The sequence below is a fragment of the Musa acuminata genome, chromosome BXJ1-6 (genome assembly GCF_036884655.1).
Source record: "Musa acuminata AAA Group cultivar baxijiao chromosome BXJ1-6, Cavendish_Baxijiao_AAA, whole genome shotgun sequence".
Classification (NCBI taxonomy): domain Eukaryota; kingdom Viridiplantae; phylum Streptophyta; class Magnoliopsida; order Zingiberales; family Musaceae; genus Musa; species Musa acuminata.
Genome location: NC_088332.1, coordinates 38,771,186 through 38,797,671, shown reverse-complemented (window position 1 = coordinate 38,797,671; position 26,486 = coordinate 38,771,186). Strand labels below are relative to the sequence as shown.

At 40.0% G+C, this 26,486-nt stretch overlaps 4 protein-coding genes across 16 annotated transcripts; 3 read left to right on the top strand and 1 right to left on the bottom strand.

Moving 5' to 3' along the window:
* Positions 1-112: 112 nt before the first annotated feature.
* On the top strand, positions 113-4,251 carry LOC135580831 (uncharacterized). The gene is made up of 5 exons (XM_065188554.1): positions 113-1,056; positions 1,552-1,604; positions 2,902-3,068; positions 3,146-3,294; positions 3,403-4,251. Exons 1-5 carry the CDS (start codon positions 246-248, stop codon positions 3,831-3,833), a joined length of 1,611 nt encoding a protein of 536 aa, XP_065044626.1. The 5' UTR covers positions 113-245; the 3' UTR covers positions 3,834-4,251.
* A 1,121-nt stretch (positions 4,252-5,372) lies between these two features.
* LOC135676876 (protein NDL1-like) lies at positions 5,373-9,116 on the top strand. Of its 4 annotated transcripts, none has more exons than XM_065188552.1 (12): positions 5,375-5,575; positions 6,083-6,140; positions 6,726-6,825; positions 7,200-7,297; positions 7,412-7,500; positions 7,594-7,654; positions 7,728-7,814; positions 7,879-7,956; positions 8,042-8,098; positions 8,215-8,270; positions 8,360-8,495; positions 8,610-9,116. In XM_065188552.1, the coding sequence occupies exons 1-12, from the start codon at positions 5,547-5,549 to the stop codon at positions 8,829-8,831; spliced, it is 1,071 nt and encodes a 356-aa protein (XP_065044624.1). In that variant the 5' UTR covers positions 5,375-5,546; the 3' UTR covers positions 8,832-9,116. The 4 variants fall into 4 exon arrangements, with proteins under 4 accessions (XP_065044623.1, XP_065044624.1, XP_065044622.1 ...); XM_065188553.1 differs by having other exon boundaries at positions 5,376-5,575; positions 5,948-6,140; XM_065188551.1 differs by lacking the exon at positions 6,083-6,140 and having other exon boundaries at positions 5,373-5,575; positions 8,363-8,495.
* Positions 9,117-9,967: 851 nt separating this feature from the next.
* LOC135676875 (uncharacterized) lies at positions 9,968-17,445 on the bottom strand. 9 transcript variants are annotated; one of them, XM_065188548.1, is made up of 9 exons: positions 17,332-17,437; positions 17,173-17,242; positions 14,798-15,587; positions 12,757-12,945; positions 12,535-12,626; positions 12,023-12,082; positions 11,865-11,934; positions 10,635-10,838; positions 9,968-10,478 (listed from the first exon to the last, which is right to left on the bottom strand). In XM_065188548.1, the coding sequence occupies exons 3-9, from the start codon at positions 15,497-15,499 to the stop codon at positions 10,095-10,097; spliced, it is 1,701 nt and encodes a 566-aa protein (XP_065044620.1). In that variant the 5' UTR covers positions 15,500-15,587; positions 17,173-17,242; positions 17,332-17,437; the 3' UTR covers positions 9,968-10,094. The 9 variants fall into 9 exon arrangements, with proteins under 9 accessions (XP_065044620.1, XP_065044615.1, XP_065044617.1 ...); XM_065188543.1 differs by having other exon boundaries at positions 14,798-15,676; positions 17,043-17,242; positions 17,332-17,436; XM_065188545.1 differs by having other exon boundaries at positions 14,798-15,676; positions 17,332-17,436.
* Positions 17,446-19,559: 2,114 nt separating this feature from the next.
* Positions 19,560-25,484, top strand: LOC103989138 (inactive protein kinase SELMODRAFT_444075). 2 transcript variants are annotated; one of them, XM_009407904.3, is made up of 10 exons: positions 19,560-20,293; positions 20,474-21,025; positions 21,828-21,982; positions 22,058-22,152; positions 22,337-23,367; positions 23,905-24,065; positions 24,309-24,385; positions 24,461-24,608; positions 24,796-24,945; positions 25,041-25,484. In XM_009407904.3, the coding sequence occupies exons 2-10, from the start codon at positions 20,839-20,841 to the stop codon at positions 25,272-25,274; spliced, it is 2,238 nt and encodes a 745-aa protein (XP_009406179.2). In that variant the 5' UTR covers positions 19,560-20,293; positions 20,474-20,838; the 3' UTR covers positions 25,275-25,484. The 2 variants fall into 2 exon arrangements, with proteins under 2 accessions (XP_009406179.2, XP_065044611.1); XM_065188539.1 differs by having other exon boundaries at positions 19,574-20,079.
* Positions 25,485-26,486: the final 1,002 nt, after the last annotated feature.

Genomic DNA, 26,486 nt, shown 5'->3' with positions numbered 1-26,486 from the left:
GAGAGCTGGCTGAACTGGACTTTGAGATTTGTGTAAACATGGAGATCCCAAGATCAAGATGGGATGCGGCTCACCTGGACCGTGTTGGATCCTTAAACCTTTCGAACCGCATCAGAAACCCCCATCCGAACTCAAAACTTTCCCCCCAAAACGATCGAGAAAATTAGGGTTAGGGTTTGCATTCTTCCCAGTCTCTTCCTGTTGCTTGCTCGATCTTTGTTAGTTCTCGAAATCCCCTGCGCCTGATGGATCCGATCATCCTCGAATCCCCAACGCGTGCCAAACCCCTCGTCTTCGGCCCTCTAGCTGGCCCCAACTTCCACTCCGTGTTGAAAGAATCCATCGATCGCTATCTCATCGAAGTCAAGAAGGAGTCCTGCGACTTCTCCGCCTTCCGCTCGATATTCTTCCGCCTGCTTCAGTCCAGCGTGGATCCCCCGATCGAGGTCATCTGGTTCTATTCTGCCCTGGGTTACCACGAAGCAATCCGGTCGAAACGGGATGTTCTTGATCGAGTTTTTGCGATAAGAGACCTTCTCCAGCTGCTTTCGGCCTGCTCCGCGTCGTGTAATGGCCCAAAGTCGGTGGCCTTGCTCGCACCCGTTGTTTCGGAGCTATATCATTGTGTCAGAGAGGAAAAGAAGCTATCTGGGAAGGTGGCTAAGAAGATGAGGAAGGAGATTGAGAGTCTGGCAGACGGCGTCGTCAGCTATATCAGCATTTGTAGTGGAAGGAGTTCTGATGGGCAAGAGCTTTGTAATAGCTATTTGCTGCCATGTTTTATCGATATTGTTCGAGTGTGGACGGTGCAACATATTGGGGAAGGTGATGATTTAAATGTTCTTTTTCCTTTAGTTAGTGATGAGATTCGTGCCAGCTTGGGGCAAGAAAGGTGTTGGATTGGTCATTTGGCTGGCATTGTGGTTGCGGAGGCATTCTTGCTAAATTTGAGCTTGAAGGTTCAAGTAGATGGTTCACCAAGGCCAGACTTACAGAAGGAGCTGAAAGTCTGGGCTGTCAGTTCAATATCTGTCTTTCAGAATTATATTTTCTTCGGTAACTGTTCCTTTCATCTGACTTTAAGTTCATGGACATGACCGGAGGTTTAATTATCCTTAGTGTTTTGAGCTAAATTGTAAATTTTACGAGCAGAATAGATAGTTAAATATTTATAGTTGTAAGGCATGCTATCGTTTTACTCTATTTGTGCCATTTCATTTTGAACATGGGGATTGGAAACATCTGTTATTGCATTTCTTATCTTATCTCTGATTATAGTTTCTTCTTCTGTTAATTCCACTTGTGACTGCTGAAAGATTTAGGTGATTGGTACGTGAGTCACAACTAAATATTGGGACGATTAAGAAAATAAATATTGGGACAATTAAGAAAAGAAATCAATTGCACATGTGATTAACTCTTTTTCCTGATACATCTGGTTACTGCTCTACAGAGAGTAGCTTTTTTTATCTTTATTATATTACCAGACTTTATACAATTGCCTAGGTTTGTTATGTGATTCTTTTCTGACTTCTACATGTTCAAAAACAGATATATTACTGAGGCTGCTGCTGAACCCACCGATGCCAGTTATAACCATTTTGGTAAGTTAGCAAAACTAATGAACTCCATGTGCAATAATCAGCAACTTTTAATTGACTCAAACAGCTATCTACCAACAGTCTCCAAATCTGATAGTTCTGTCAAGTGCTTCACTAATGAGCCGTGTGAAATAATCTACAAGGTCTTAGAGATCACTTTTGGAAGAATTTAAGAGTTAGTGCTTAGTGAAGGTGCATGCTTGATTGCCCATGTGAACCATGTTAATCCAACAAACCTCTGTGACATCATTTACTTCCCTGATTGTGGATTAAGAACACTTCACTATAATAACTAGTTTCTGAAAATGTGTTCTGGCTTATGAAACTTTAACTAGCTTTGGAACTTGAATAAAAGCTGCTGCAACATTAGCATATTGGGCATTTTCTTACATATATTTATTTTACCCCTCCTAATATTGTAAATTTGTATAAAAGTTGTTTCTACTTTAACAATATTAGTATGTAGTAAAATGATTGAAAAAGAAGTAGATCGGTATTACAGGGAGCATTCCAATAGATGTAGGAGCAAGTAGGTTGGGTCAGGTTTTGTTCAAGTCATTGTCCACTTGAAAACAGTACTTTTATGAGGTGGAGTCTGGTCATGCATTTGAGAAATGTTTACTTAACTAGTTTGAGTTTGTTCAGGTCTAAGAGTTAGCTTTGCTCTGATTTAGTGGTTATATTTTTCTTTACATGAATTGCATGCATCTTTTGCGGCTAGGCTGCATTTTTGAGGAAACTGACCATTGAATCTACATACTGGGTTTGGTTGTAATGTTACCCAACTTGAGCCATCTTTAGAGGCATATAATTGCCACTAGTGGGACAATCCTGAGAACACATATCACCAGTTTCATATGTAAACAACTAAGGGCTTGGTTTTGTAGCTTTTTCCAATACCAAAAAAGGCTTTGGTCATGGTCACCAAAGAAACTTCTGTGAAGGCCTACTAGATGTGTAACTTTGTGAAAAGCATAACTTTTTGCCTTTGAACTAGACTTCTTTCAACAGCCAATCTAACATTAGAGATTTTCAGTTTTACATTAATGGCCATGGCTATTTTTTTGAAAACTCAAAGATTTTATACTACTTATTACTTTGTGTAATCTACAAAGTTTGGCTTAACAGTATAATTAGAATGGTTCTACATGTCATGGATGGACAGTACTTAGATTACAAATTTAATCTTATGTGGGATCTCATTATTTTCTTTTTAGAGTAGTTTCAACTTACTTTTCCATAAGTCTGTTTTTCCAATTCTAAAATGTGTTTTCTGATTTTATTTTGTTTTTTGGCACAGAACTCCATGGATGAAAGCTTGGTACGAAACATCCTCTATGACGCTGTGATTTTAGTTGATTATTCTTTCATAAATCCGGAGGTTGAAGGAGAACATTTTAATGATTCTACGATGAATATCATTATGAGAAGACTGATTGTTACTCATGAAGCCATACAAATTGTCAGGTCAGGATGCCACTTAATGAGATTAAAGATGCCTCTGTTGATAATAGCATTGGTGTTGAAATTTATTCTGGTAACAGGGATAAAGGAGACCACAACAGAGCTGTATCCTATACAAATGCATTTTCAACATCATGTGTTCCCAATACCTTGATTAAGTGGGCCACTTATCAAGTTGGCGTGCAGAAACTCAACAGACCCAGTGCTCCCACACCTCAGTGTTTTCTGAGTTAGTATCTAGAAATTTTCATGTTCTTAGTTTATTTAATTGAATATTGATGGTTTCTTATTTATATACGAAAACATTTCTTGATCAGACAGCTTGTCTGACTTGCAGAGTGGCTTTTGGTTCTCGAAGAACAAGGGTTGAAAATTTTTGAAAACATTACAGAACTGCGAAGCAAGTTGAAATTTGAGGAAGCTAATGTCGTCTCTGGCACTACAAAGTTTGATTCAGACAGCAAGAAAACAGACGATGATCTTTTCTTTTTTGATAACAAAGGGGAGGGTGACAAGGATGTTGCAGAGGACATGGAAACGGTGGATGCTGCCTTTTTTTCAGCTGCTCATTCTATGAAATCGGACACAGATAAAGGAAGGAGGAAGAGAAAAGAAATGGGATATGATGGGGAGTCACAGGTGAAGTTTGTCAAGTATAAGATCCATGACAAATCAGTCAAAGATTACTTCAAGGTTGCTGGGGCAGATAGCTTGAGTAGTGGCAGTGAGGTGGAGAATCCACACTCTTCTGATGAGATGGAAGAATGAAATTCGATGATTGGCACTAATCTGGTCATTCAATAGAAGCATCATTCCAGTGAAAAAATGCTGTATTCCTTTGTCAAGGACTCAAGCCTTGCTCATACTTCTTAACCCACATTTTGCTGATTATTCCATATCTATGGTAGTACATCATGACTGATCAAAAGCAGGATTTTGCGCAGAGCAATCAATAATAGGCACAGCTTTTTTCTAAGGAGACTGAATTTTTGGGATTTCAATCACTTGCAAAAAAGGGTATGTAAACTTCAACGTTTTTCTATATAGTGGAGCTATGACTTTCATGCAACTTTCAGATTTACATGTAGACAGCAGTAGTTTATGTTAACAGACTGTCAAGATAGATATATCATGTCATGAATTTGCTGTAGAATTTGATAGTAAAAGAAGTAAAATTCTTCGAGTATATGATCAGACCATGAAATTTTGGATGCCATGGTCAATGGGTTACTTGTTGTTTTGGATGTGTGTATTGTTTGCATGCCTTGAAATTAAATCATGCTTGATTTTGCTGTCACTGATTTTGCTCTTTTTGATTTCATGCTTACCAATTATTCTGTATTGGTATTGAGCAAGCAAGATCACTTCCACAGTGGACAGTGAACTCACCAAATTGCTTGGGCACAATACCAAACTCTCTATAGATAAGTAAAAAATTGAATTGATTTAAGAGACAATCTTCCAACCCAGGATGAAGTAATTCATGAAAATGGTGAATTAAACAATATAAATATCGGTTCTAGATTTGATGAAATAATTCATCAAAAAAATTGAAAGGCTCTGTTATTCTCTTTACTAGAGCAGTCAAATGAAAATTGGATCACAACTCCATCGATACCGGACGACGGAGATATCTCCAATGGTTAACGTTCGCCTCTGCGGGATGGAGTTTGGTTGGCACCGGAAGGGGGCCACGTGGGACCGCCAGTCATCAAACCCAATCACCTCACGCGTGCCGCGACCTTCGCAGTGCGGGCCCCACCCACCGCTGCGGCCGTCCATCAGGCCCTCCGCGTGATCCAACGGCAAAAGGTCACGGGATCGGAGAGACTCGTGGCTTCCCGTTCGCTGGCGAGTCGAGCTGAACACCGAGCATTCGAGATTCGCGCAACATGAATCGGACGGTCACGATGGATCTCTTCCGATGCCGTTGCGTGGGATATTTGGTCGTTTCGCGTAGCCGGTTCGTGACTAGCAGTTAACGTCACCCTCACGGGGCCCGCAGACAACGGGAAAATACTGGCTGCCAGCCGTCAGGTATAGATTAGGGAGAGTGAGTCGGTGAGGTCATATGTGGCTTAAATTTCAAAAATATACCTCCAAATATGCACAATTTTCAAAAATAATTATCGCCTTTAATGATTATGAATGTTAAAATATACGAATAATTTATATCCCTTTAAATAATTTATAACATTCAGAATTTAAAATATAGACTGTTTTCTAAAATATTTATAGGTTATAAAAATCCGGAAAAAAAAAGGGCGCTTGGTATATAAGAGATGAGGGTTCTCACCACGGGAGCTTCTGTGTCTGTTTGTGTGCATGTGAGAGAGAGAGAGAGAGAGAGAGAGAGAGAGAGAGAGAGAGAGAGAAGAGAGAGAGGAGAGGAGAGGAGGAAAGGAGGGGAGCGTCGTCGGTGTCTCGGTCGGGAACCTCCTCCTCGTCCTATGGGTGAATCGAGCAGCTCGGTGTCGGTGGATGTGGAGAGGATATCTTTCGGTGGGAAGGTTGGGGGCCCTCTTGAATTGTTCGTCGACACTCCTTTCTGTCCGGCATTGACGTGATTAGTGGCTGGAACGTGGTTCTCGATATTTGCTTTTTTGACTGGTTGTTTTGTTATCTTTTGCTGATTTTCCCGTGGATTTGGATATTGTATTGAGAAAAAAGATGAGATTTTTTATTATTTTGACGGCTCTTTTGCTTCTTTAATTTTTTTTTTTCCCTTGAACAGTGTACTTGTTTGGCTTCAACACCGGACAAAGTTCAATTCTTTTCTTGGTGTTCTGCTGTCTTGTTGGTTTCAATTCGGTTGACCATCTTTTGCCTCTCGTGGGATTAGATGTTTTCTGTCGGTAAATTTTGGTGCTTTGGTTCTGTAGATAAACAGCTATACCGCACTAAATTCGGAGCAAGTGAAATTTTGATGTCATAGATAGCAAGAGCGGTGTTTATTTCTTTCTCTTTTAACTCAGTTCGTCGGAGATATGTTGTTTATCTTATGACGACTTTTCAAGGTTTTGGAGAATTGACACATGGTGCATCCATGTTTCTGGCGTATGCTTCATGCGAATGGTTTGTTTCCGTTGACCAATTCTTGTTAATACGGCAAATTCTTTTGGTTAACAGTTAGCAGAAACTTGATTCATATGCATGAGCTAGCATTTCTTAGAAATTGTTAGAAACGCTACCAAGACTAACTATTGGTGGAGAGCATGTCTCCACTTGCAAAAGCTATGTTCAGTGAAGCTCTGTTTTTAATTTGAAGAAAATTTTGAATCTAATGCTACGTTGCCTTCCTCTAGTCATTAGTTTTTCTGCTTCTTCCTATTTCTCAGAATCATTCCATTTTGCAAAAGGCATAAGCAAGGTGTTTATTATAGTGTCTACAGTTGTTAGTCACTGGTTTTAATGAGCTTCCTTTATTCCAACTTTTCCTGATATGAAATTTATTCTGTTGAGAAAGCCTATCTAATTTTGGAAACTGTAAATCTTTCTGCATTTGTATAACTAGATTGTTGCTCTTGTCCAAGTAGATTTGCAGCATGTTCCTTCTGATGGTTGTGCTCCCTAATCTTCCTGCATCAGGTCCTATTAAACAGCATATCTGTTCATTTTATTGTTGCTTAACATTGATTTTCCTTTCATGTTGGTTAACAGGAACATCTTATCAAAACCAGCCATGGCACAGTATCCGTTTCTGTGTTTGGAGATCAGGACAAACCTGCACTTATCACTTACCCGGATGTTGCTTTGAATCGTAAGTGCAATATCAACAAAATGGCTTCTCTAAGTCAAAATCTCCAGGTTTTAACATGTTAGTCTTGAATGGTTTTAATCAGATTCTCTGACGTTAAATTGATCTGCTCATGGAAATTTTTAGCTCTCTGCTGCTTAATGCCTCCATTTTTCATTTAATATCCATCATTTTTTATCCTGTTTTTCTTGTGGATCTTATCTGCCCATAAATGGTATCTTACTAGGTCCTGATTGTTCTATTACAAACTCTAGATCTGTTACTGGCAATACATGCTTATGTTGAGTTTTGAGTTTTTGGATCATTGGGTAATCCTACACATTACAAAACCAACAGTTTTTGGTATGTCTAAATTCCTTTTCTATGATGTTGTTCAGATGTTTTGTGCTTCCAAGGATTATTTTTTTGCCCCGAAGCTGCTTCGCTACTTCTTCACAATTTCTGCATCTATCATATCTGTCCTCCAGGTCATGAGGTTGGTTGCTTGGTCACAGGCTTATTTGAAGTGACTATTATATCCTATTATTCTGTTCTCTTGGTTGATCATTTTCTGATCATGGCACTGAGATGCCTACGTTTTTAAACTCAGCTGGGAGCTGCTCCAATTTCTTCCCGTATTCCTATCCCTTCTGTTGATGATTTGGTGGATCAGATCGCTTATGTTCTTGACTATTTCAGGTAACAGATTGTTTGATTATATACCCCTGGAACTTATATATGTGATGCATTATGTTGAAGCATGAGTTATCTAACTCTATCCATGCTTTCTAGGTTAGGTTCAGTTATGTGCCTGGGGGTCTTGGCAGGGGCATACATTCTTACACTTTTTTCCGTATGTATCCTTAAAGTGTTGCTTCTGAGCATTACTTTGTAGATTTTGACTGTCTTCCGCACATGCTTCGCAGATCAAATATAGGGAGCGTGTGTTAGGATTGGTGCTTGTATCTCCTCTGTGTAAAGCACCCTCATGGACAGAGTGGTTATATAGTAAGGTATCGTCTGTACTTATGTCATGATATTGAGTTTTGAAGCTGATGAAGAGAATTTGGTCATCAGATACTATGTAATTTGCTCTACTTCTATGGGATGTGTGACTTGATAAAGGAGTGCTTGCTTCATCGGTACTTCTGTAAGGTAGTTCTCATCTTCGCTGCCTTTATCTATTTGACTTAGCATCAATCTCATGCTAGAGGTGATCTCATTCTGACCTTGTCGGTAGGAAGTCTGTGGCAATACCCAGATCCCTGAGTCAGAAATTGTCCAGGCCTGCAGAAGTGTGAGTATTCCTTTATTTAGTATCGGTTAAATCCGTAGGTAGAAATTATTATTACCGAATAGGAACTTTCAGTATGTGATCCTTTGCAAATATTGCTAATGATTTTGCATCTACAGCTGCTGGACGAGAGGCAGAGCATAAATGTGTGGCGTTATCTTCAATCGATTAACCGGTATTGTTCTATATCTTTCCTTTGATGAATGTTCTTTTTGTTTCTAACGACAGTAATCCATTTTAAGCTTAAATATTGTATGCAAGCAGCAGATACGACATCACTGAGGGATTACAGCAGCTGCAGTGTCGGACATTAATATTTGTTGGCGAGAACTCTCCGTTCCATTCTGATGCACTTCACATGATGTCGAAACTAGACAGCAGACATAGTGCCCTGGTTGAGGTATGATCCTGACATACTATTTCTTCATAGCTTTATAATGGATACGACTGCTGCACTTGAAAAGGATTATGACTAGGTTAGTTTTCATATCCGGATCAATGCTAATTAGTGCAGGTCCAAGCATGTGGTTCACTGGTGACCGAGGAGCAACCCCATGCCATGCTGATACCTTTAGAGTATTTCTTCATGGGTTATGGCTTTTACAGACTCAACCAATTCACCGACAGTCCACGCGGTCCACTTAGTCCATCCTGCATCTCCCCAGAGCTGCTGTCACCTGAAAGCTTGGGCGTAAAGCTAAAGCCCATCAAGACCAGGGTGTCGGTTGAAGTTTGAGGGTGGCCGGTATGAGCAGTGGCCAGGTTGTGTTCATCTTATGTGGCTTGGATCTGGATACATTCTCTAGAATCTTAGATCAAATTCTTTGGTTGTAGATAGAAAAGTAGGATGAAGGCATCATGCTCTCACCTGTAAGTGTCCAATATTCATGATGAGCTAGCTAATAATAATGAGGCATGTAGAAGACTACTGGGTCTAACTGATGCTTCTGTTCCAAGGAAGGTTACAGAAAACATTTTCATGTGTTGTTGGAAGGTTGATGATGCTTGCTTCATTTCTTTAGCAAGAGTCTTTTTTGCTTTAGGATGACAACTTTATGCTTATTTTTACGGGGGTTTGCGAAAAGTTGTAGGCTGTCAATGTCAATGTAATCTTAGAGCCGTTCATATCAATATATGCAGTCTTATTTTTACAAACATGAACACTAATTGCCCAGATCTACTTGAGAAGATCAAGCAGATTAATCTAGGGTTTGCTCAAAGTGGCACCTTGGACATATAAATTGTCTGCTTAAGCTGTCATCTTCCAGTTCCAGCTCACATGAACGAGGTCGAATCTGCAACAGCAGGAATATTTTGATGCCTGTGTACAGTGCCTCGTATATATATATAACTATTACCAAGTTGTTTGTTTATGAATAATTTATCGAAGTTGCGAGTACGATATGCAATGATCAGATAGTTCGATTAACGCAAAAAAATTCTTTATCATTCTGGTAAAGACAAACTTCTGCAGTTCTAAATAGTTTGCAGCAGATCAGATTTTATTAACCCAGAAGTGGCTGCCAAAACATGAGATCTACTGATTCGCATGTGTCTGTAAGCAAGCCATCAGTCTCTCATCCTAAAATAATACATTTGATTCTTGTGAACCAGAACATTTGTATTACAGTAAACAATAGATCAATGCATTATATGACAAAAAAAAATCATTTTTAGGATTTGCATATTGCTCGTTCTAAAATGTAAAGAAGGAATACTATCAAATTATTTGACAATTTCCTCTTAATTTAATAGATGGACTAATGAAATGCAATTTTGCTTGGACCAATACCTACTGATCGGTATTTAATGGTCCACACATATGAACACATATGTAAGCAAGAGAAGCATCCTTCTTTGAAGAGACATTGATTCTTGCTTTCATCGAATTACAACTGCTTTGTATCACATTATAATTTCAACCTCAAAAAGTATATTGATCAAAACAGTTATAAACAGAGTGGAGACTTTTCTTCTGATGATGATGATGATAATCCTTTCATGGTATAAGAACGTAACCAGCTTCAGGGAGCGTGTCTGCAGCAGTTGGAGGCAGGCTATGCCTTGAGATGGCTTCTCTGACCTTTGCATGAGTTTCCGCATCATGCTGGAACATAGAAACCAGTTGCTGGAGTTCCAACTTCCTCACTTGAACCTTTTCTTCAGTGATTGGATTTTGTAGTCCAAGGTATAGCAGTCCAAGTCCAATTAGAGCGATTCCTACAAAGAAAAGAACTCCCGCAAACAAGCTGAAAGCATATGGTGAACTCGTAGCCCCTGGTATCCCGTCCACGTTGATCCCGAAAAGACCAGTTATTATTGAAAGAACAAGACCACAACCACCAAAAATAGTCAAATTATGGGTAATGCGGAGGCTTCTGTCCTGAATCAGATCAGATCCAAGAAGGTCAGAGAGTTCGGAAGTATGAACTGCATCTAAACCTATAAGATTGTTATGCTCATGCAACATTGTACAAACTGAACAAGAGAGGTGGGTGGAGATGAGCAAGATTACAACAAACACTGTCAAAATGTGTACCTGCAGCCATGCACGTACAGTGTTCTGCATAACATCCTGAATTGTGAACAACCGTCCACGGACAGCTTCTTGCTCTTCCAACATCTCTCTTGTGCTCTTCTTAATTCCCTCTAACATAATTTTCGAGGCATTTCCCCTCAAATGATGCAGAAGCTCAAAGATTATCTCCTCTCTAGCATGCAATGACCATTTAACTCTAATAACCTGCCAGCCAGACCAATTATCTACTAGCTTTAATTGAACTCTCAAAAGTTATTTTTTAGAAAAATTTCAAAATAAACTACAGCACCGCAACAACTATCATGATAAGTACTTTTATAGATCAAATACCACACTATTTGGAAAAGCTTCCTAGAACTACTTGTGATTATAACAGATTTTTGAACTGACACAAAGAATCAACTTCAATCCTTCTTCTAGTAGACAAACAATGGGTCCCTGTTTTGCCTCAATAAACAGCAAGTTTGATTTAACCTCCTATTTTATCCTATATCAATACTAAGTCATAACATGAAACCTCTCCTTGAAATAAGTTTTCAGGACCATAAGTTCATAAATTAATATGTTATCCAGCGATACAACCTCTAGGGCTTATACTATGCCATATATAGTAAAGTAATTTAAGACAGAAGAGTTTACTCTTTTGAGATCTTGAAACTCTCTATGTGATTTCTAGTACTTAAAAAGACTGCCCCAAGCCTATCTATAACCTAATAGGACTTAAGATAAGAAGCGAGAAAAGCAAGCTTCCACTCGAAAAAAAAACAAGGATCATCCTCTCAAGGATTTCAAGCCTAGGTCATGCTTCATCAGAAATTAGAACTAACAGCATAAGAACATCATCTTTTAAATCCTTAGCCATTTCACTGGCATATGCAGATTCACAATCTATTTTACAGAAACAGAATTTTAGTTTCTCCAATGAAAGAAATATAATCCTCAAAGTAGAAACTAAATTGTCCTTTTTTGCACCAAGTCATTGGATTGGTCTACTCCGTTGTCGTGACTCTCATCTAACATAATGTCTAAAGATAGATCACTTTTTATCACTTTCAAACGTTAGTAAGTTCAGCATCCATATTCAGAAATGTTTATGCAGACAACAGCTGTTAACAAGAGAGAGAGCAAGAAAGGAATTTATAAAGCAGACTTATAATGGCAGTTTGAGGTTTCATATGGAAAAAGCAAGGCAAAAAGCTCAAACCAATTGGAAAAGCATGGGCTTTATACCTGAGTTGCCAACCTTCTAATTTCTTGGTTCAGTATGATACTTAGCAGATTCAAATCTTCATGATTTCTCCTGGTGACAGGAAAAATACATGAATAACTGCCAAAATACTGTTGAATAAACCATGATTAAAAGACCAAGGAGACAGATGTATGACAACCTATTTACAAACTTCAACTCAATTTCATCTGCTGCTCCAAACACATATTTCCGAAATAATCTAAAGCACATAAAAAAGACGTGTCACGATCTTTAGTTATCAAATAGCTCCAAAACCACAAAACAATAAATTGCAAAGAAGAGGAATACCAGAAGCTGAGTAGAAGTTTTAATAGCTCAATAAATAAATTAAACATCAAAAGGGACTAAAGAGTAAATCTGCAAATATGTGTCTTTCTCAAGTGGCTTTAAGAATATTCTTGCCTACAAGCTTTAGACTCTACAATATCAATTCAACTGAACCCGTAGATCCACAAACAACTGTAAATCTACTTATAATAACTGGAACCGCAGACAGATAAAAAAACATGACAAAGGAACAAGAACCAGCTAATGTTCCTAGCAAAGTATTCTGATCATGGACTATTTAATGGTTGAAGAACTTTAGTTGATCGATCCATGTTGGGAGGGAGGAAGGGGGAGGATGGAAAATGGGAACATAATTTACAATACCTATCATCCCACCGCGAAAGGCGGCTAGCTAAATGTGCTATGACTTCATGAACTGACTTAGGTGCCATGCTTCCACCAGCCAGAAGCAGCTCCTGCATATCGTTGGACCATTATGCTTAACTATGACTCTATGACATGAGGTTTAGATAAAAGATCTAATACTATCCATGGCCCATTGAATCAAATAAAAAACAAACATGTCGTCCACAGAGAAAAACATACCTGAACTTCAGTTATGCCAAGCACATTAATATTTGATGCAGAGCCTTTGACATGTAGTGCAGTTACTAAAAAGTTTTGTGCTTGCCAAGACCGGAGAACAATGGGTATGTCATCTTCTTCACGATATGGATCACCAACTGACTGACCCAAAAGCTCAAATAGTAGCCCACCGGCGACCCTAACTGGGATCTATATAGCTAGCACCATCAAAACATTAATATGAGAGAAAATGTTCAATCAAGTAAAACAATTTAGTATTTGATGATTATCTGGCTAAATACCAAATAAAAGCAACTGCCATCACATAATAGCAGACATCATAAATATTACTTCAAGATAAAACTTTGTGTACAACTGTGAACATAACGAAATAGGCAATCTCTAGTTAATATGCTCATTGAAGTCAAGAGAACTTATAATATTTCATCTAGGTCTAGGAATATGATTACATCTTGGTGACGTACCATTGTAATTGATACTTGATAATTCAATATTCCAAGTCTAGTTCATAAATTAACCTCTTTCCTCAACTTAAGTACAAATTCTATCAATTTGTCCAACTAAAATGAAGTTTATCAAGTAAACAAATCCATAGTCATCACAAAAGATAATACAAAAGTTTATGGAACTAGAATGCAGCTCTTTTATGTACGATCATAACATTAATCTAAGAGAAAAGCTCAATCAAGTAAAACAACTTAGTACCTGATGATTGTCTGGCTAAGTACCATATGAAAGCAATTGCCACCATAAAACAACCGATATCACGGTTATTACTTGAAGATACATCTTCATGTACAACCATGAAACATTTTATTCTATTCATATCAAACAAGCCAAAGTACAGAGCTGCATAAAATTTTACATAGGCATACTGAGGATATCACACAAAAGATCCACATTTCATTTCCATATATCTTCTTATGATTTTCTCTATGATCACTTGGTTAACTTCATTTCAGTTGAACAAATTAATAAACTTCTACATTCAGGAACGTGGCTGACATATGAACTAGAGCTTGAAGATCAAATTATCAATTACAACTGTATCTATCACCAAGAGATATTTATGTATGTAGATGTAATACCACAAGCCTATTACCTTTAAAGAGCAAATTAATAAACTCTGTGTTGTTTTATTTTAGGTCCAATCTCCTTGCACTCCTAGGAGTTAAGGACAAAGTGGGACAACCAAGTCTTGCTGATTGTTGGAAATAAATCATACTTGTAGCTTAATCTTGTAAAAGAAGTACGTGCTGGCCCAAGCTCTATGATTCAATTTCCTGGGTTTTACTTTTGACAAGAGACACAAAATCCAACTGATTCCTGTCTATCATTTGTACTAGTCCAAGTCTCCAAGATACAACTTAGCGTAGAAGAAAAACAAGTTGTTCAGAACCTAACCATTTGAAAATACTTGTATGGACATATTTACTCAATTCCTCCAGGTGTATCAAAGATTCCACGACTGTAATTGTATCTAAGAGTCCCTATAGCCTCTTGAGTGCCAAATACCAGAGCTGAACACTTATCCTTATCAATAAAAGTAATGAATACTTGAATAGTCTCGTGTGCACTAATATCCTACGACAACCCCAGATAGACGGGAGATAGTGCATTTGACAAATTTAATATAACTTCCCTTTTAATATTTAGAGACACGATCAATATGAAGAATCAAAATTTGTGGTAAATTAGCTGGTGCCTGCTAGTCTATAGACACTTCTTTACAAAATGACCAGATTTTATATATCCATCTCTGCCATCACCAACATCAGTGTGCCTGCAAGGAGTTACAAAAAATGAACAATGCAGCTATCGTCATTTAACCTGACAACTTTCCTTCTAGAACAACAAAAAGACAATGTATTCTTCAAGGAATAAAGGATACCTCGCTGGAGATGTTATAAATGAGAATGTCTATGCAATTGTATAGTGCACAAGCAAGCTACTTAAGAGAAGTGTGAGAATATATTTTTAAATCGAAAACAGAGGTACTATTTTGTGTGAGCAAGCAGCTAAGGCATTGGGTAACAGTCACCTCATACAAAAGATGCTTCATTTTTTCGCTAATAAGACGGCTTTCATCTCTCAAAGCAATACTGATAGCTGGATGCAACCATTGAGCGTTACTTAGCCATGCATCAACAAAGTGATGGCCAGCAGTTACATGGCACCACCATGTTGATCCTGCTGGACGTTCCCAGTATGGAGCTGCAACATCAGCAACGGTAAAATCATCCTCATCATCAGTAACATATATTTGGTGTGAAGCCCAGCTGGCATCAGCTTGGACCATCTGGACTAGTTCTGAAATTCTTGCCCATCCAATAGGAACCCAGTGACCACCTTGTGATCTTCTGAGGTACTTGGTTTTATCTTTTGAGTCATCAGATTGAGGAACTTCATCAACATCTAAGGTGGCATCATTATGGTTCAGGCTGATTGGAGAGATGGATTCAGCATCATCCATATATTGGACAGAAATAGTATCTGATTCTAATTTGTTTACTTGCTTCCTTGAATTTAGATTATTCTTTTTCCATGTAACATGAGTCCTTAAAGTGGATTTATCAGAACTTGCTGATTTGTGACTCCGAACAAACTCAAAAGCACATATAAGCCCTTCTGTCCATAGGTCACCCCATGGAGTGCCATCCTTGCTTGCATGGACCTTATTCACTTCTTGCTTCTTAATCTTACTACCTTTGCCAGCTGAATTGTGGTCATCCATGTTGCTCATTTTTGGTTGTAAAAAGGAACTCACGAATTTCTACAATTGAACTTCACTGGATCTTGCACATGATTATCTCCAAGATACGTCTATTTGTCTGTGCAAAGAATATTGTATGATCAAACCAGGATAACAGTCCATGGATACTCTATAAATGTGTATACAAATTCAGAAGAGGAAAACAACCTGCATCATATATGGATAAAATTCAATATCACAGCTCGCAAATCATATAGAACCCCTAATTAAGCTGAAGTTTGGTAAAAGAATCACCACAATAACTTGGCCCATAATTGGATTAATATTTAAAAAACTACGTAAGCAACTCCAACCCAAGAATATAGAAAAAGCCACTCTCGCTCCTGTGGGGGCTAGAGCGGATCAATCTACATTTGAACCCCTTATGCTAAATTGTTATTTTGAGGCAATAATACCAATGTTATAATGAAGCAATAATACGTTTGCCCCAAGACCCATCTCCAAAAATTCTCATAATGACAGTCCCATGCACTTGCAGTTACAAACTAAAAGATATGGTCAGATTAACAATAAGCAATTGCAGTTGAAATTTTAAAATACATATAGAAACATAAGAAAAAAGATATAATTCAGAGTGTGAATCAAATCAGGAAGTGCCTATAGGCGTCCTGTAAAATCATAAGAGAAACACGTTTCTCCAAACAGATGTTTCTACATCTAGGGAAAATTCTTCAATGATGTCCCAAGGTCGACAAACTAAAATTGTGATATTCCAACCTTTGTACTGTTGAAAAACTGCTTAATAATAGAAGCTGGTTCTATATTATTTCACTTTATATTGCACAATGAACGGGTGGAAACATCCTATTTGCTTTTACACCATTTTATATAAGAATAGATAAGTGAAGAATATCTCTAACGGGCATCAAAACATAAAGGAAATATTCTCAGGTGCTTCAAGACATTTCTAACTGCAACCCCTTGGTATCTTTATCATCCAAATTGAAGATCAAGCAACAGATGATTTATATAGAGACAATCTCTCCTTTACATTCTAGTCTATACCCACTATAGGAAAGATGTGCATTATCTCATTTCCATGGTGGATGGTTCTCCCTTGGAGAGATATTTGGGCTTGAAAAGAGGCCTCCTAAACCGGTTTTGTACCCTCCTAGTGGTCAAGGATGACTTTCTGAGGCCTTGTGAGCCGTGTTTCAACGCCTGTCCATTTCTCAGAACAGGGTAAATAACAACAACGACGTCAATAACAACAAGAGAATGGATGATCGAGACAGCAGTTAGCTTTAAATATGAACTCTTGCTCAAATCTGGCTCTCTCCTTTGTGTTTTATTGTTTCTTTGATTTACACGCATATCTGCAGGAACAAAGAATCCACCGAACTTTATTGTGTCAAAATTATTAACTAAATAATAACATCTTTAATTGGAAACTCTTGATACCAATAAAGAAACACAAACACGCCCGATATTACATTCCAGGAACCGGAGGATGGGAAAAATTAGATTAGATATAAGAACACCTAAAAAAGAACTCATCTGCAAGTGAACGTACCAGCAAATCTCAGCTCAATAGCATAAATCGCGGAATCTACTGAATCAGTTCGAAATTTACCGCAACATCATGATACCAAAGAAAATTCAAGAGCATAAATATACAATTCGCTCAACCAAAACATCCACACCTCTCTCCCTGAAGTCCAACCGAGTGAGGACGCATAACAGCATCGTTACACGGGAAGAAGAAAATAAGCCCTAAAAGCAAGGGAGAAACGATCAAGAAAAGAAACCAAAGGGCACCGAGTTTTAGGGCCATTACAGGGAAGGGTAGCCGGAGAACCGACCGCTGCCGCCGAGTCTGGGCTTTCGAGCGAACCTGCCGCAATCTGTTCCTACAGCAGCTACGTGGCATGTAACGGGCGGCTAGCTCCATGGATCATGCACAAAGTGTCCCAGGGAATCAAGGGCACCAACGTCTTGCCGCCGTCCACGGTTTTCCACGGTGTATGATCTGTTAATATGGCGATCCAACCGAAGGTGATGGGCCGGTTCTTTAAACTTGGATCCGGCCCAATTAGCTCAGACCACAAACTTAGACTTGGTTTATATCCGGACCGGGCCGGTCTTATCAGATACCAATCAGGCCGAGCGGGTCTGCTCACGTACACAGTGTGCGACATAGATCATAGATATCCAACCCAGTGGATACCTGTTGTCTCTTCTGATACCCGAAAGACCTCACAGGATGGGGACACTGCACCATTAATGGACTTTACAGGTTTGGAGTTTCTGGTGGTTGATGCAATCAATAACTCACAGGAAGAAGCTGCATGTTTGCTATGACTCGTAGGCCGTGGGAGGACCCTGGGATCCAAAGTTAGAACTGTTATCTCTGTCAGAGAACACCGATGCACACATTAATTGCAGACCAAACTCGCTCTGGATTTTGGCCTCACTTGTTGGGAATATTTATGGCCGCTTGAGGTGGTGTTTATTGGCATTTATGTGGCAGTTCGTTGCTTGTGACTGTCTCCTTCTTCTCTCAATCATGCATGCATACGCTCTCGCCCCTCTTCTTGCACGACCTGGGCCATGGATGTCGCCTGACCGAGTCAGCGCAGCACGCTTGCTTGTTCCTCACATTCCTCCTCGTGGTCGTCACCTTGACTTCTCCTCCGTCACGACGAAGCCGATCTGATGAGCGGTAAAAACATGTTAGCGATCAGTTCCAGGTACTGCAAGACGGATCTCAAGATCATGCCTCCTGTAGCAGCTACAGTGTCAATCAGCGTGACCTCCTCTTCTTCTTCTTCTTGTCTTCATCTCTCAGCTTTCTAATCCGCTGTGTCACACGACTTCAATGACACAAAACCTGCGTCGCTGTCCAAAACCCCACTGCTTAGAAGAAGCAAACAAATTAAGCCTTTGGGTGTGAGCGAATGCGAACAACCTATCACCAAAGCCTCATATATTGTATATTGTCGTTGTCTTTGGTCACTGCACGTCTCGCATTATAACGTGCCTCATTCCGCAATTATTAACGTAACGCACCAAAAGAGGACAAACTCCACGCATTTAAACTATTCAGCAATAAAATAACGAAAGATGGCGATCGAACGTCTCGAATTCGGTGGGCTCCATCTTATTATTATCATTATTATTTTTTTATTATATGAATGGACTGTCGTCGTCGAGAAGGGCGCCACCATGTGGGCTTTGGGGTTCCACAGAAGCCCACCAGTGTCGGCGTTATTTACGGACATATCCCCAAACGTTCGGTTCGGTTCGGTTCGGTTTCGCTGTGCGCGGGAAGTTTTGGCCACTGGTGGCGTCGCACGTACGATTCGTCTTTCCCAAAAAAGACAAATTTCTATGGCGATCATTTAATTGAGATTAGGGTTGTATTAATCAGATGCAAAAACACATTTGATGCAAATAACGAAGAGCACACGATCTGCAAAGTTGGCAGGTCGACTGACATCCGAACACCTAATCACATGAAAGGCAGTACAGGAAACGATCAGGTGTACCCGACCTGGCCCAGCGTCTGATCAAAGGGACAGGGTGGCAGCGGGCATCATGTTCTCGCACCGGGACCGCTCGGGTGAACCCACGAGTCACGATCTGAGGACAAGAGTTTGGACCCCACATGACCTGTGCCTGTGCGTAGAGAATTGCGCCATTGTGACTCGAACAGTTCTTACCCAATTTGGTGGTCCAAACCTCCGGTCAAAATGGTTGGGACCCACGGCCAATTTCCCCCCTCTCCGGTGAATTGTTGGATGATTAATGTTGATATTATATTATTATTATTTATAAGAAAAAAACATGTTAATTCGACATGAATATAAAATTAACATATTAAAAGGGATCGAAAAATAATAATTAAGTAGGAATTGAGGGAAAATTCAAGATGTCGGTCGTTCCGTTTAGGAAGGGGGTAGGTTTGGTAAAATGGTAGAGAAGGAGGGGTATTTCGGTAAGCGAACTGTGCGGCGGCGATGCGCAGTGATGAGAGCACGGAAGAAGCGTTTAATTTGAAGAAGTTAAAGAAGGAGAGGATTTTTGGGAGGGATTTCCTTTTTTTGTTGCGTTGTTCCTTGTATTGATCGAGACCTCGCATTTTTTCGGATCTCTTTTCTCTTTTCGGCGTTGGAGTTTAGGATTAGGGCTCACTCATTTGGAGTTTTCTTCGTTTGGGCTCATCTGGTGGGCAGAGATCTCGATTTGGAAGCTTCACAGTTCGCTCTTTTCTTGGGCCTCCGGCCGGATTTGTCGGGTCTCCTGGGTTGATTTGAGGAGTATTACGGCGCGGATTCGGGGAGGAACGGCGTTATGCGAGGCGAAAGAAGGAAAAGTTTGGATCTTGATGGATTTCGACGCCTTAGTGGAGGTCAGGGTTCATGTCTAGCATCTCGAGGTATCTAAGGGTCGCTTCTTGGCAGGCCCTTTTTGGACGCTCGAAGAATTCGGAGGCTGTTGTGCGCGACTTCTAAGATATCATCGTCGCTTTGGTTCTGAATCATTTGGCGGCTGTCAATCGTCGAGGTTTGGATTTCTGGAGAAGTTTGAATTACAGATTACGGTAAAAAGTGAGATTCTTTTCTTTTGAGATCGTCGCCACTACGAGTGTTCAAAATATTTGCTCGACGACTTTTGTCGACTTCCTGAACTGATTTCCGACTCGGGGGTGCGAAGAGGCTCTTTGAAGTTTGCTAGGGTTTTTGTCATCTGATTTGAGAGTTCAAAGAGTGTGTTACTGTACTAGATCCACTTTTTCTTGTCGGTTTCCTTGCGAAAAAAGCAGTGAGTACATTCACGAGAACAGAGCTTTGATCCCTCCTCTCCCCCTCTACTTCGGAAAAGGACCTCCTTTTCAACGAGAAATCACCGCTTCATCTGTATTTAAGTAGTATTCGGTTTTTCTATTTCTTTACAACGTCTTGTGTATATGAGGCAGATGAGAATAACCAGATTTTGATGCAGGTGGGATCGACGAACAGTGGAGTATTCAGGAACACAGTGAACGGGGGGTGGAGCTGAACAGGGAAAAAAGATGTATTTCTGCGGTTGGTCAAAGTGACTGCACCTCGTTTCATCCGGGTAGGTCAAAAGTGTCTTTTTCTCGTGATTGCTTTAAACACCGGAAACGACAGTTGGTGTGGGTTCAGATCCATGTTATCTGCGTTCGCCTGGTCGAATCAGTGTATTAGTGAAGGCAAAGACACCTTTTCTTCTTCTGCTTCCTCTATCTTCTCCGTTGCGACTCTGACGAACAGTTCTGCCTTCTGAGATGATGCTATGAGGGCAAACGCCTAGTCAGGAAGGTTTCGCTCTAATTTAGGGGAGAGATGAGTTCCAGCCAGCAGCACAAGCGGGGGAAAGCCGCTAAGGGCCTCGATGCTTCTGAGAAGGTTGTTGTTGCGGTCAAGGCCTCGAAAGAAATCCCGAAGACAGCCCTTGTATGGGCTTTAACGCATGTTGTTCAGCCTGGTGATTGCATAATGCTTTTGGTTGTGGTTCCACCCCATAGTTCTGGTATCAGTCATCCAACTCTGTTTGTTTATCTTTGTCTCTTCGATGCTCGTTTTCCCTACTTTTTTTTTCTTTTCTTTTGTTTTGATTCTTTTCCGTTGTATATTAAGAATCTTCCAAGAGTTCTTTGCATCGGCCCTAGTGAATATTCTTGTAAGTCCTGATGTCTTCATCACTGCCCTGTTAAGAGTTTGCTGTTCATTTTGGGTACTTTCTGAGACAGCTACATCTTTTTTTTTATTGGTTCCTGTCAGATGACTTAATTATTTATTTGGAAGGTTTGGTCGCAGGTTGATTGGTGCATATTTGTAGAGATTTGGGGTCTGAGTCCTACCTTACTCGTTATGAATAAGCACAGAGGCTTATATTTTTTTTCGGAATTTGGTTGTTAAACATCACACAGTTTGTTATACCTATGATAGTATTGGTGACTATTAATTCTGCATCATGATTCCTGGAATAAAAAAGTGTAATACGAAGAAATCACTTTGAGATTCTTTGTTTTCCTAGATGTCAATGTGAGGGACTTGATCTTCTATATTGCTAGAGTTAATTATGTTATGTTATGAATAACACCTTAAACTGGTTATATGTCCATCTAGCAAATCATTGCATCATTAAGGACATTGCATCTGAACTATTTGCTTTTGTGCTTTTATGGGTTTGTGTATGCTTTCATTTCTGAGCATGGTTTGCATTATTTGTATGCTTTCATTTCTAAGACTGCTACTAATGTGTTATCTTCTATCATGTCTTCGTATGTTCTTTGGAGTAACGCTTTATTAATTTTTTTTTATCCTTTCAGGTAGAAAACTATGGGGTTTCCCAAGATTTGCTGGGGACTGCGCCAGCGGCCACAGGAAGTCCCAATCTGGTACTGCTTTGGAACAGAAATCTGATATAACTGATTCTTGTTCTCAAATGATGTTGCAACTTCATGACATTTATGATTCAAATAAGGTAGGTTGTACATGTTATTGCCATTTGATCTTCCTTTGATTTTATTGGTAAACATGCTCTTCCTTTTCTTTGTAGATAAGTGTCAAGATAAAGACTGTTTCTGGATCACCTTCTGGTGCAGTGGCTGCTGAGTCCAGACGAGTTCTGGCAAGCTGGGTTGTACTGGACAAGTAATAATTCATTTGAACCTTTTCCTTTGTGTGTATTTAATAACGAGAACAGGAATCTTCTTATCAATCTGTGAGATTTTTCTTTGTAATTTATTTGATGTTGTAAGTAGTTTATGCCCAATGATAGAGATACTTATCCTATTGTTTGCCTCTTCTGATTTCTGGTTGCTACTGCTTTCCGTAGACAGCTCAAGCATGAAGAGAAGCATTGCATTGATGAACTACAATGCAACATAGTGGTTATGAAGCGTTCTCAACCTAAAGTTCTTCGATTGAATTTAGTAGGATCCCATGAAGCAGAGCCCCAGTTTCCTCGTCAATTGCCTTCTGAGTTAGATACGCCAAAGACTTCTAATGACACAAAAGATTCGCAAAATTCTATCAGAGGTCCAGCTGTGACGCCAACTAGTAGTCCTGAAGTGGAGACATCATTTACTACGACTGAAGCTGGGACATCCTCAGTGTCAAGCTCAGATCCTGGAACTTCTCCATTTTTTGCCACCGAAACAATTGGTGCCATTAAGAAAGAGGAGCATGTAAGTGCAAAAGAAATCAGGAATTTAGATTTATCTACCTCTGATTCTGACAGTGGGTGTTCAAGTCCTGCACGAACAAATTTTCAGCCATGGATGGCTGATATTTTTGGCAGTGCCCGCCCGTCTTCAAAAGAGATTCAAGAAGTATCACAAGCACTTGATACCAAGGCCCGTATATCTACAGCCAAAGCCCTGTTGGATAAATTTTCTAAGTTGGATAGAGAAGCTGGAATTGGTTCTCTGAGTTACAGATCAGAAATAAACTTCAGTGGGAATGTCAGAGAAGCAATTTCTCTATCTAGAAATGCACCTCCAGGACCACCTCCTCTATGTTCAATATGTCAGCACAAGGCACCTGTGTTCGGAAAGCCTCCTAGGTGGTTCAGCTATTCAGAACTGGAACTTGCTACTGGTGGATTTTCCCAGGCAAACTTCTTGGCTGAGGGTGGATTTGGATCTGTGCATCGAGGTGTCCTACCAGATGGTCAAGCAATTGCGGTCAAGCAACATAAACTTGCTAGCTCCCAGGGTGATCAAGAATTCTGCTCGGAGGTAGAAGTTCTAAGCTGTGCACAACATCGCAATGTTGTGATGTTAATCGGATTCTGTGTTGAAGACAGGAGAAGGTTGCTGGTTTATGAATATATTTGCAATGGCTCTTTGGATGCTCATCTTTATGGTAATTACTTTAGACATATATACTCTTTTGTTAACTACTAATGGTAGATCTGAGGAACAAAGTCTAAGTGGAACTTCTGACTTTCATGTTTTGCCCCAGTACAATCTTACCAAGTAAAACTGTCTTGGTTTTACTTGAGTGTCAAATATTTGTAAACAAAAGCTCTCGTAAAGCCCTCCTAAAGTTGTTTATGTTACATATAACTGGACAATGTATTTCTGGAAATTTTAATCAATTGATGGATGAGGTGGCCTCAAGTACTTATCAGTTGTTTATTAACTGGCACTGAGGTAATTTACATGATATTTAAGTCACATAGTGCAATGCTGAGATGAAGACAACTGTGCTTTGGATTATTTAAATTGCTTGCTAATTTACATTCATAGCTTTGTGCAAGAGATGACTTGTATGTGTAGCTGTAGTTTTTCTCCATGCTAATTTACATTCTTAAAGATTGTCTAGAGTTTTTCTTAGAGAGTATCCATGATCGTTGGACTGTTCTGATGTGTACAAGATTTTATGCATTTTTGCTTGCAGGTCGTAGTAGAGAACCACTAGAATGGTCTGCTAGGCAAAAGATCGCTGTAGGAGCTGCTCGGGGTTTGAGGTATCTTCACGAGGAATGCAGAGTTGGTTGCATAGTTCACAGGGACATGAGACCAAATAATATTCTTATAACCCATGATTTTGAACCATTGGTATGTCCCCTCCCATTGTGTGTTTATAAGGATACTTGGTCCCAGTTTTCCTAAAAAATGTTTGGTTCTTATCATTGTTAGGACACTCATATCCTCAACCAAATTTCATGTTCTCCTGTTTCTCTACAAGAATTTAATAAGATAATATCTTCCAGCATTTGTAATGTCTTTTATATATCTGCAGTTACTCTTAACTCTTTGAAATATTGGCTTCCAACATCTAACCTTTATTGTGTTACAAAGGTTGGTGACTTTGGCTTAGCAAGATGGCAGCCTGATGGTGACCTTGGCGTGGAAACAAGAGTAATAGGCACCTTTGGGTAAGCTTGGATCAGAGTCAAATATCTTTGACCAAATAAAAATGTATCTAAGTTATTTCTGTTCTTCTATTGTAGATATCTAGCTCCAGAATATGCTCAAAGCGGGCAAATTACAGAAAAAGCTGATGTATATTCCTTTGGAGTGGTGCTACTGGAGCTTGTCACCGGACGTAAAGCTGTTGATATCAATCGACCAAAGGGCCAGCAGTGCCTGACCGAATGGGTGAGCTGAAAATAGAACATAATTCTGTGTTCCTGTGGTGGTCATCCATTATACTATATTTTATATCTGATTATGCTCTAAAGTTATGACTTTAGTTATTTTACCATGCTTGCTTTCTGTTTTAGGTGGGAATTACTGATGCATTAAATCACTTATCTGTCGTCTTTGGTTGATATTGTTTGAACAGGCTCGCCCTTTGCTTGAAGAATATGCGATCGATGAGCTTGTAGATCCACGCTTGGGGAACCACTATGCCGAACATGAGGTGTACTGCATGTTGCATGCAGCATCATTTTGCATTAGACGCGATCCTCATGCCAGGCCTCGGATGTCTCAGGTATGTTACATGATGGTACACAAACCAGACATCCAAGAAAAAAAGTGACATTTTCTTCTAATTCTGTACTAATGTTCTTGCCTTCATGTTTGAAGGTTCTTAGGATACTGGAGGGTGACATGATTATGGATTCAAGTTACGCTTTGTCCCCTGGATATGCCAACGGAAACAAGAGCGGACGGATGTGGCCTGAGCAGCAGCAGCAGCAACAACAACACAGCAGTCCGATCCGGAAACAGGCTTCAGAGGTTTTGGCTGGGAAAAAATCTTACGAGGCATTACGGACGGCCTGGGAAAGAGAGAGGGACAGTATCATGCGAAGATGTTGATGCCGAAAGAAGAATATATATGCTTATAGATTTCCATGCGCATTGTGTATTCTCCTAGTTTCCTCTTTCCTCCTCTTTTTCCTGTTGCTGCATATTTTTCACCAATCTATTGCCGTTACATTATTAGGCTGTAATTTATATGTCAGTGCACTTAATTAGGTTGGTCTTTCTTGAGAAAAGTTAGGCTATTCGAGAGCCATGTTTTATGTCTATGTTCATGTTCGGATATGGATCTCTTGATCTAACCCAAACACACCCTATCTTACATTATTTTGTAGAAATCTGCAATCCACTTCGATACTGATCGAATATCCTCCCACAAGTTTTAGATTTTCCATGATCTTTCAGATCTCTCTTTGCTTTGATTTGTGTAGAAGTAGAGTCTATTATTTGTTTGTCATGACATTGGATCTATCAATTACGTCTAAATCATCGGTCAAAATGTTTATGTCATCATTATTATTATTTTTTTTATCTTCTATATATCTTCTCCACACCGATGCTTCGTTCTCGTTCGCCTGTCGTATGCGGAAATGCTCGTCCCCGTGTGGGTCCCGAGAATATCGCTCTCCCATGGGGAAGCGTGGAAGTAGGGCCCGCGTGCAGCGGATGGCCTCAGGCCATCAAGAAGACCATAAGTGGGATTTCTCGGGCCCGAGAGAACGCTGCATCGCTGTCCCAACGATGTCCGTCAAAGGAACGCCATGCGGCGTGCGTGCGTACGTACATCACGAGAGTTGCTGTGTCGAGGTAAGGTCATGGCACCCAACATGGACGAGACTCGAGTGGGATGTGTTGTCCCCTCGAGTCACATGAAATCTATTCCTTCCTGCTTCGATGCGACATCGGTGTGACCGAGGTTGGTCTTCGATTGGCACACATCACGACACCGGGAACACACAGGCGTGCGAGCCGGCCGGTCCATTCATCGAACCACAATTGCAGTAGCGTCCGTAAGACGAGGAGGGAGAGGGAGGTACAGTTTGCTGCAACCCGTCGAGTTGTGTTCTGAGTCTTGCATGATGCGACACTGATATGACTGAATTATCGCATTCACAGCCCATCAAAAGCTGTGCCGCACAACACTCGTCCATCCACATGTTAATGGGCAGAGCCGATCACGCATGTCCATCGGTTCAATCGCCTTAGAGGCCACCCTATGCCCTCCGACAAGCGTCGTATGATACTATAGGATGAAGTGAAGAGAGAGAA

What these genes read in the sequence shown, in the direction of transcription:
- LOC135580831 (XM_065188554.1), top strand. Translation starts at nt 246, where the DNA reads ATGGATCCGATCATCCTCGAATCCCCAACGCGTGCCAAACCCCTCGTC. An exon ending in TCAGAATTATATTTTCTTCG is followed by an intron (nt 1,057 to 1,551) that starts GTAACTGTTCCT and finishes GTTCAAAAACAG; the next exon opens with ATATATTACTGAGGCTGCTG. An exon ending in CACACCTCAGTGTTTTCTGA is followed by an intron (nt 3,295 to 3,402) that starts GTTAGTATCTAG and finishes TCTGACTTGCAG; the next exon opens with AGTGGCTTTTGGTTCTCGAA.
- LOC135676876 (XM_065188552.1), top strand. Translation starts at nt 5,547, where the DNA reads ATGTGGAGAGGATATCTTTCGGTGGGAAG. An exon ending in TTGTCCAGGCCTGCAGAAGT is followed by an intron (nt 8,099 to 8,214) that starts GTGAGTATTCCT and finishes TTGCATCTACAG; the next exon opens with CTGCTGGACGAGAGGCAGAG. An exon ending in GACATAGTGCCCTGGTTGAG is followed by an intron (nt 8,496 to 8,609) that starts GTATGATCCTGA and finishes TAATTAGTGCAG; the next exon opens with GTCCAAGCATGTGGTTCACT.
- LOC135676875 (XM_065188544.1), bottom strand. Translation starts at nt 15,499, where the DNA reads ATGAGCAACATGGATGACCACAATTCAGCTGGCAAAGGTAGTAAGATT. An exon ending in TGAAGCATCTTTTGTATGAG is followed by an intron (nt 12,946 to 14,797) that starts GTGACTGTTACC and finishes CTAGCTATATAG; the next exon opens with ATCCCAGTTAGGGTCGCCGG. An exon ending in CTGTACGTGCATGGCTGCAG is followed by an intron (nt 10,479 to 10,634) that starts GTACACATTTTG and finishes GATCTGATTCAG; the next exon opens with GACAGAAGCCTCCGCATTAC.
- LOC103989138 (XM_009407904.3), top strand. Translation starts at nt 20,839, where the DNA reads ATGAGTTCCAGCCAGCAGCACAAGCGGGGGAAAGCCGCTAAGGGCCTC. An exon ending in GGTTCCACCCCATAGTTCTG is followed by an intron (nt 21,026 to 21,827) that starts GTATCAGTCATC and finishes TTATCCTTTCAG; the next exon opens with GTAGAAAACTATGGGGTTTC. An exon ending in AGCAGTGCCTGACCGAATGG is followed by an intron (nt 24,609 to 24,795) that starts GTGAGCTGAAAA and finishes TTGTTTGAACAG; the next exon opens with GCTCGCCCTTTGCTTGAAGA.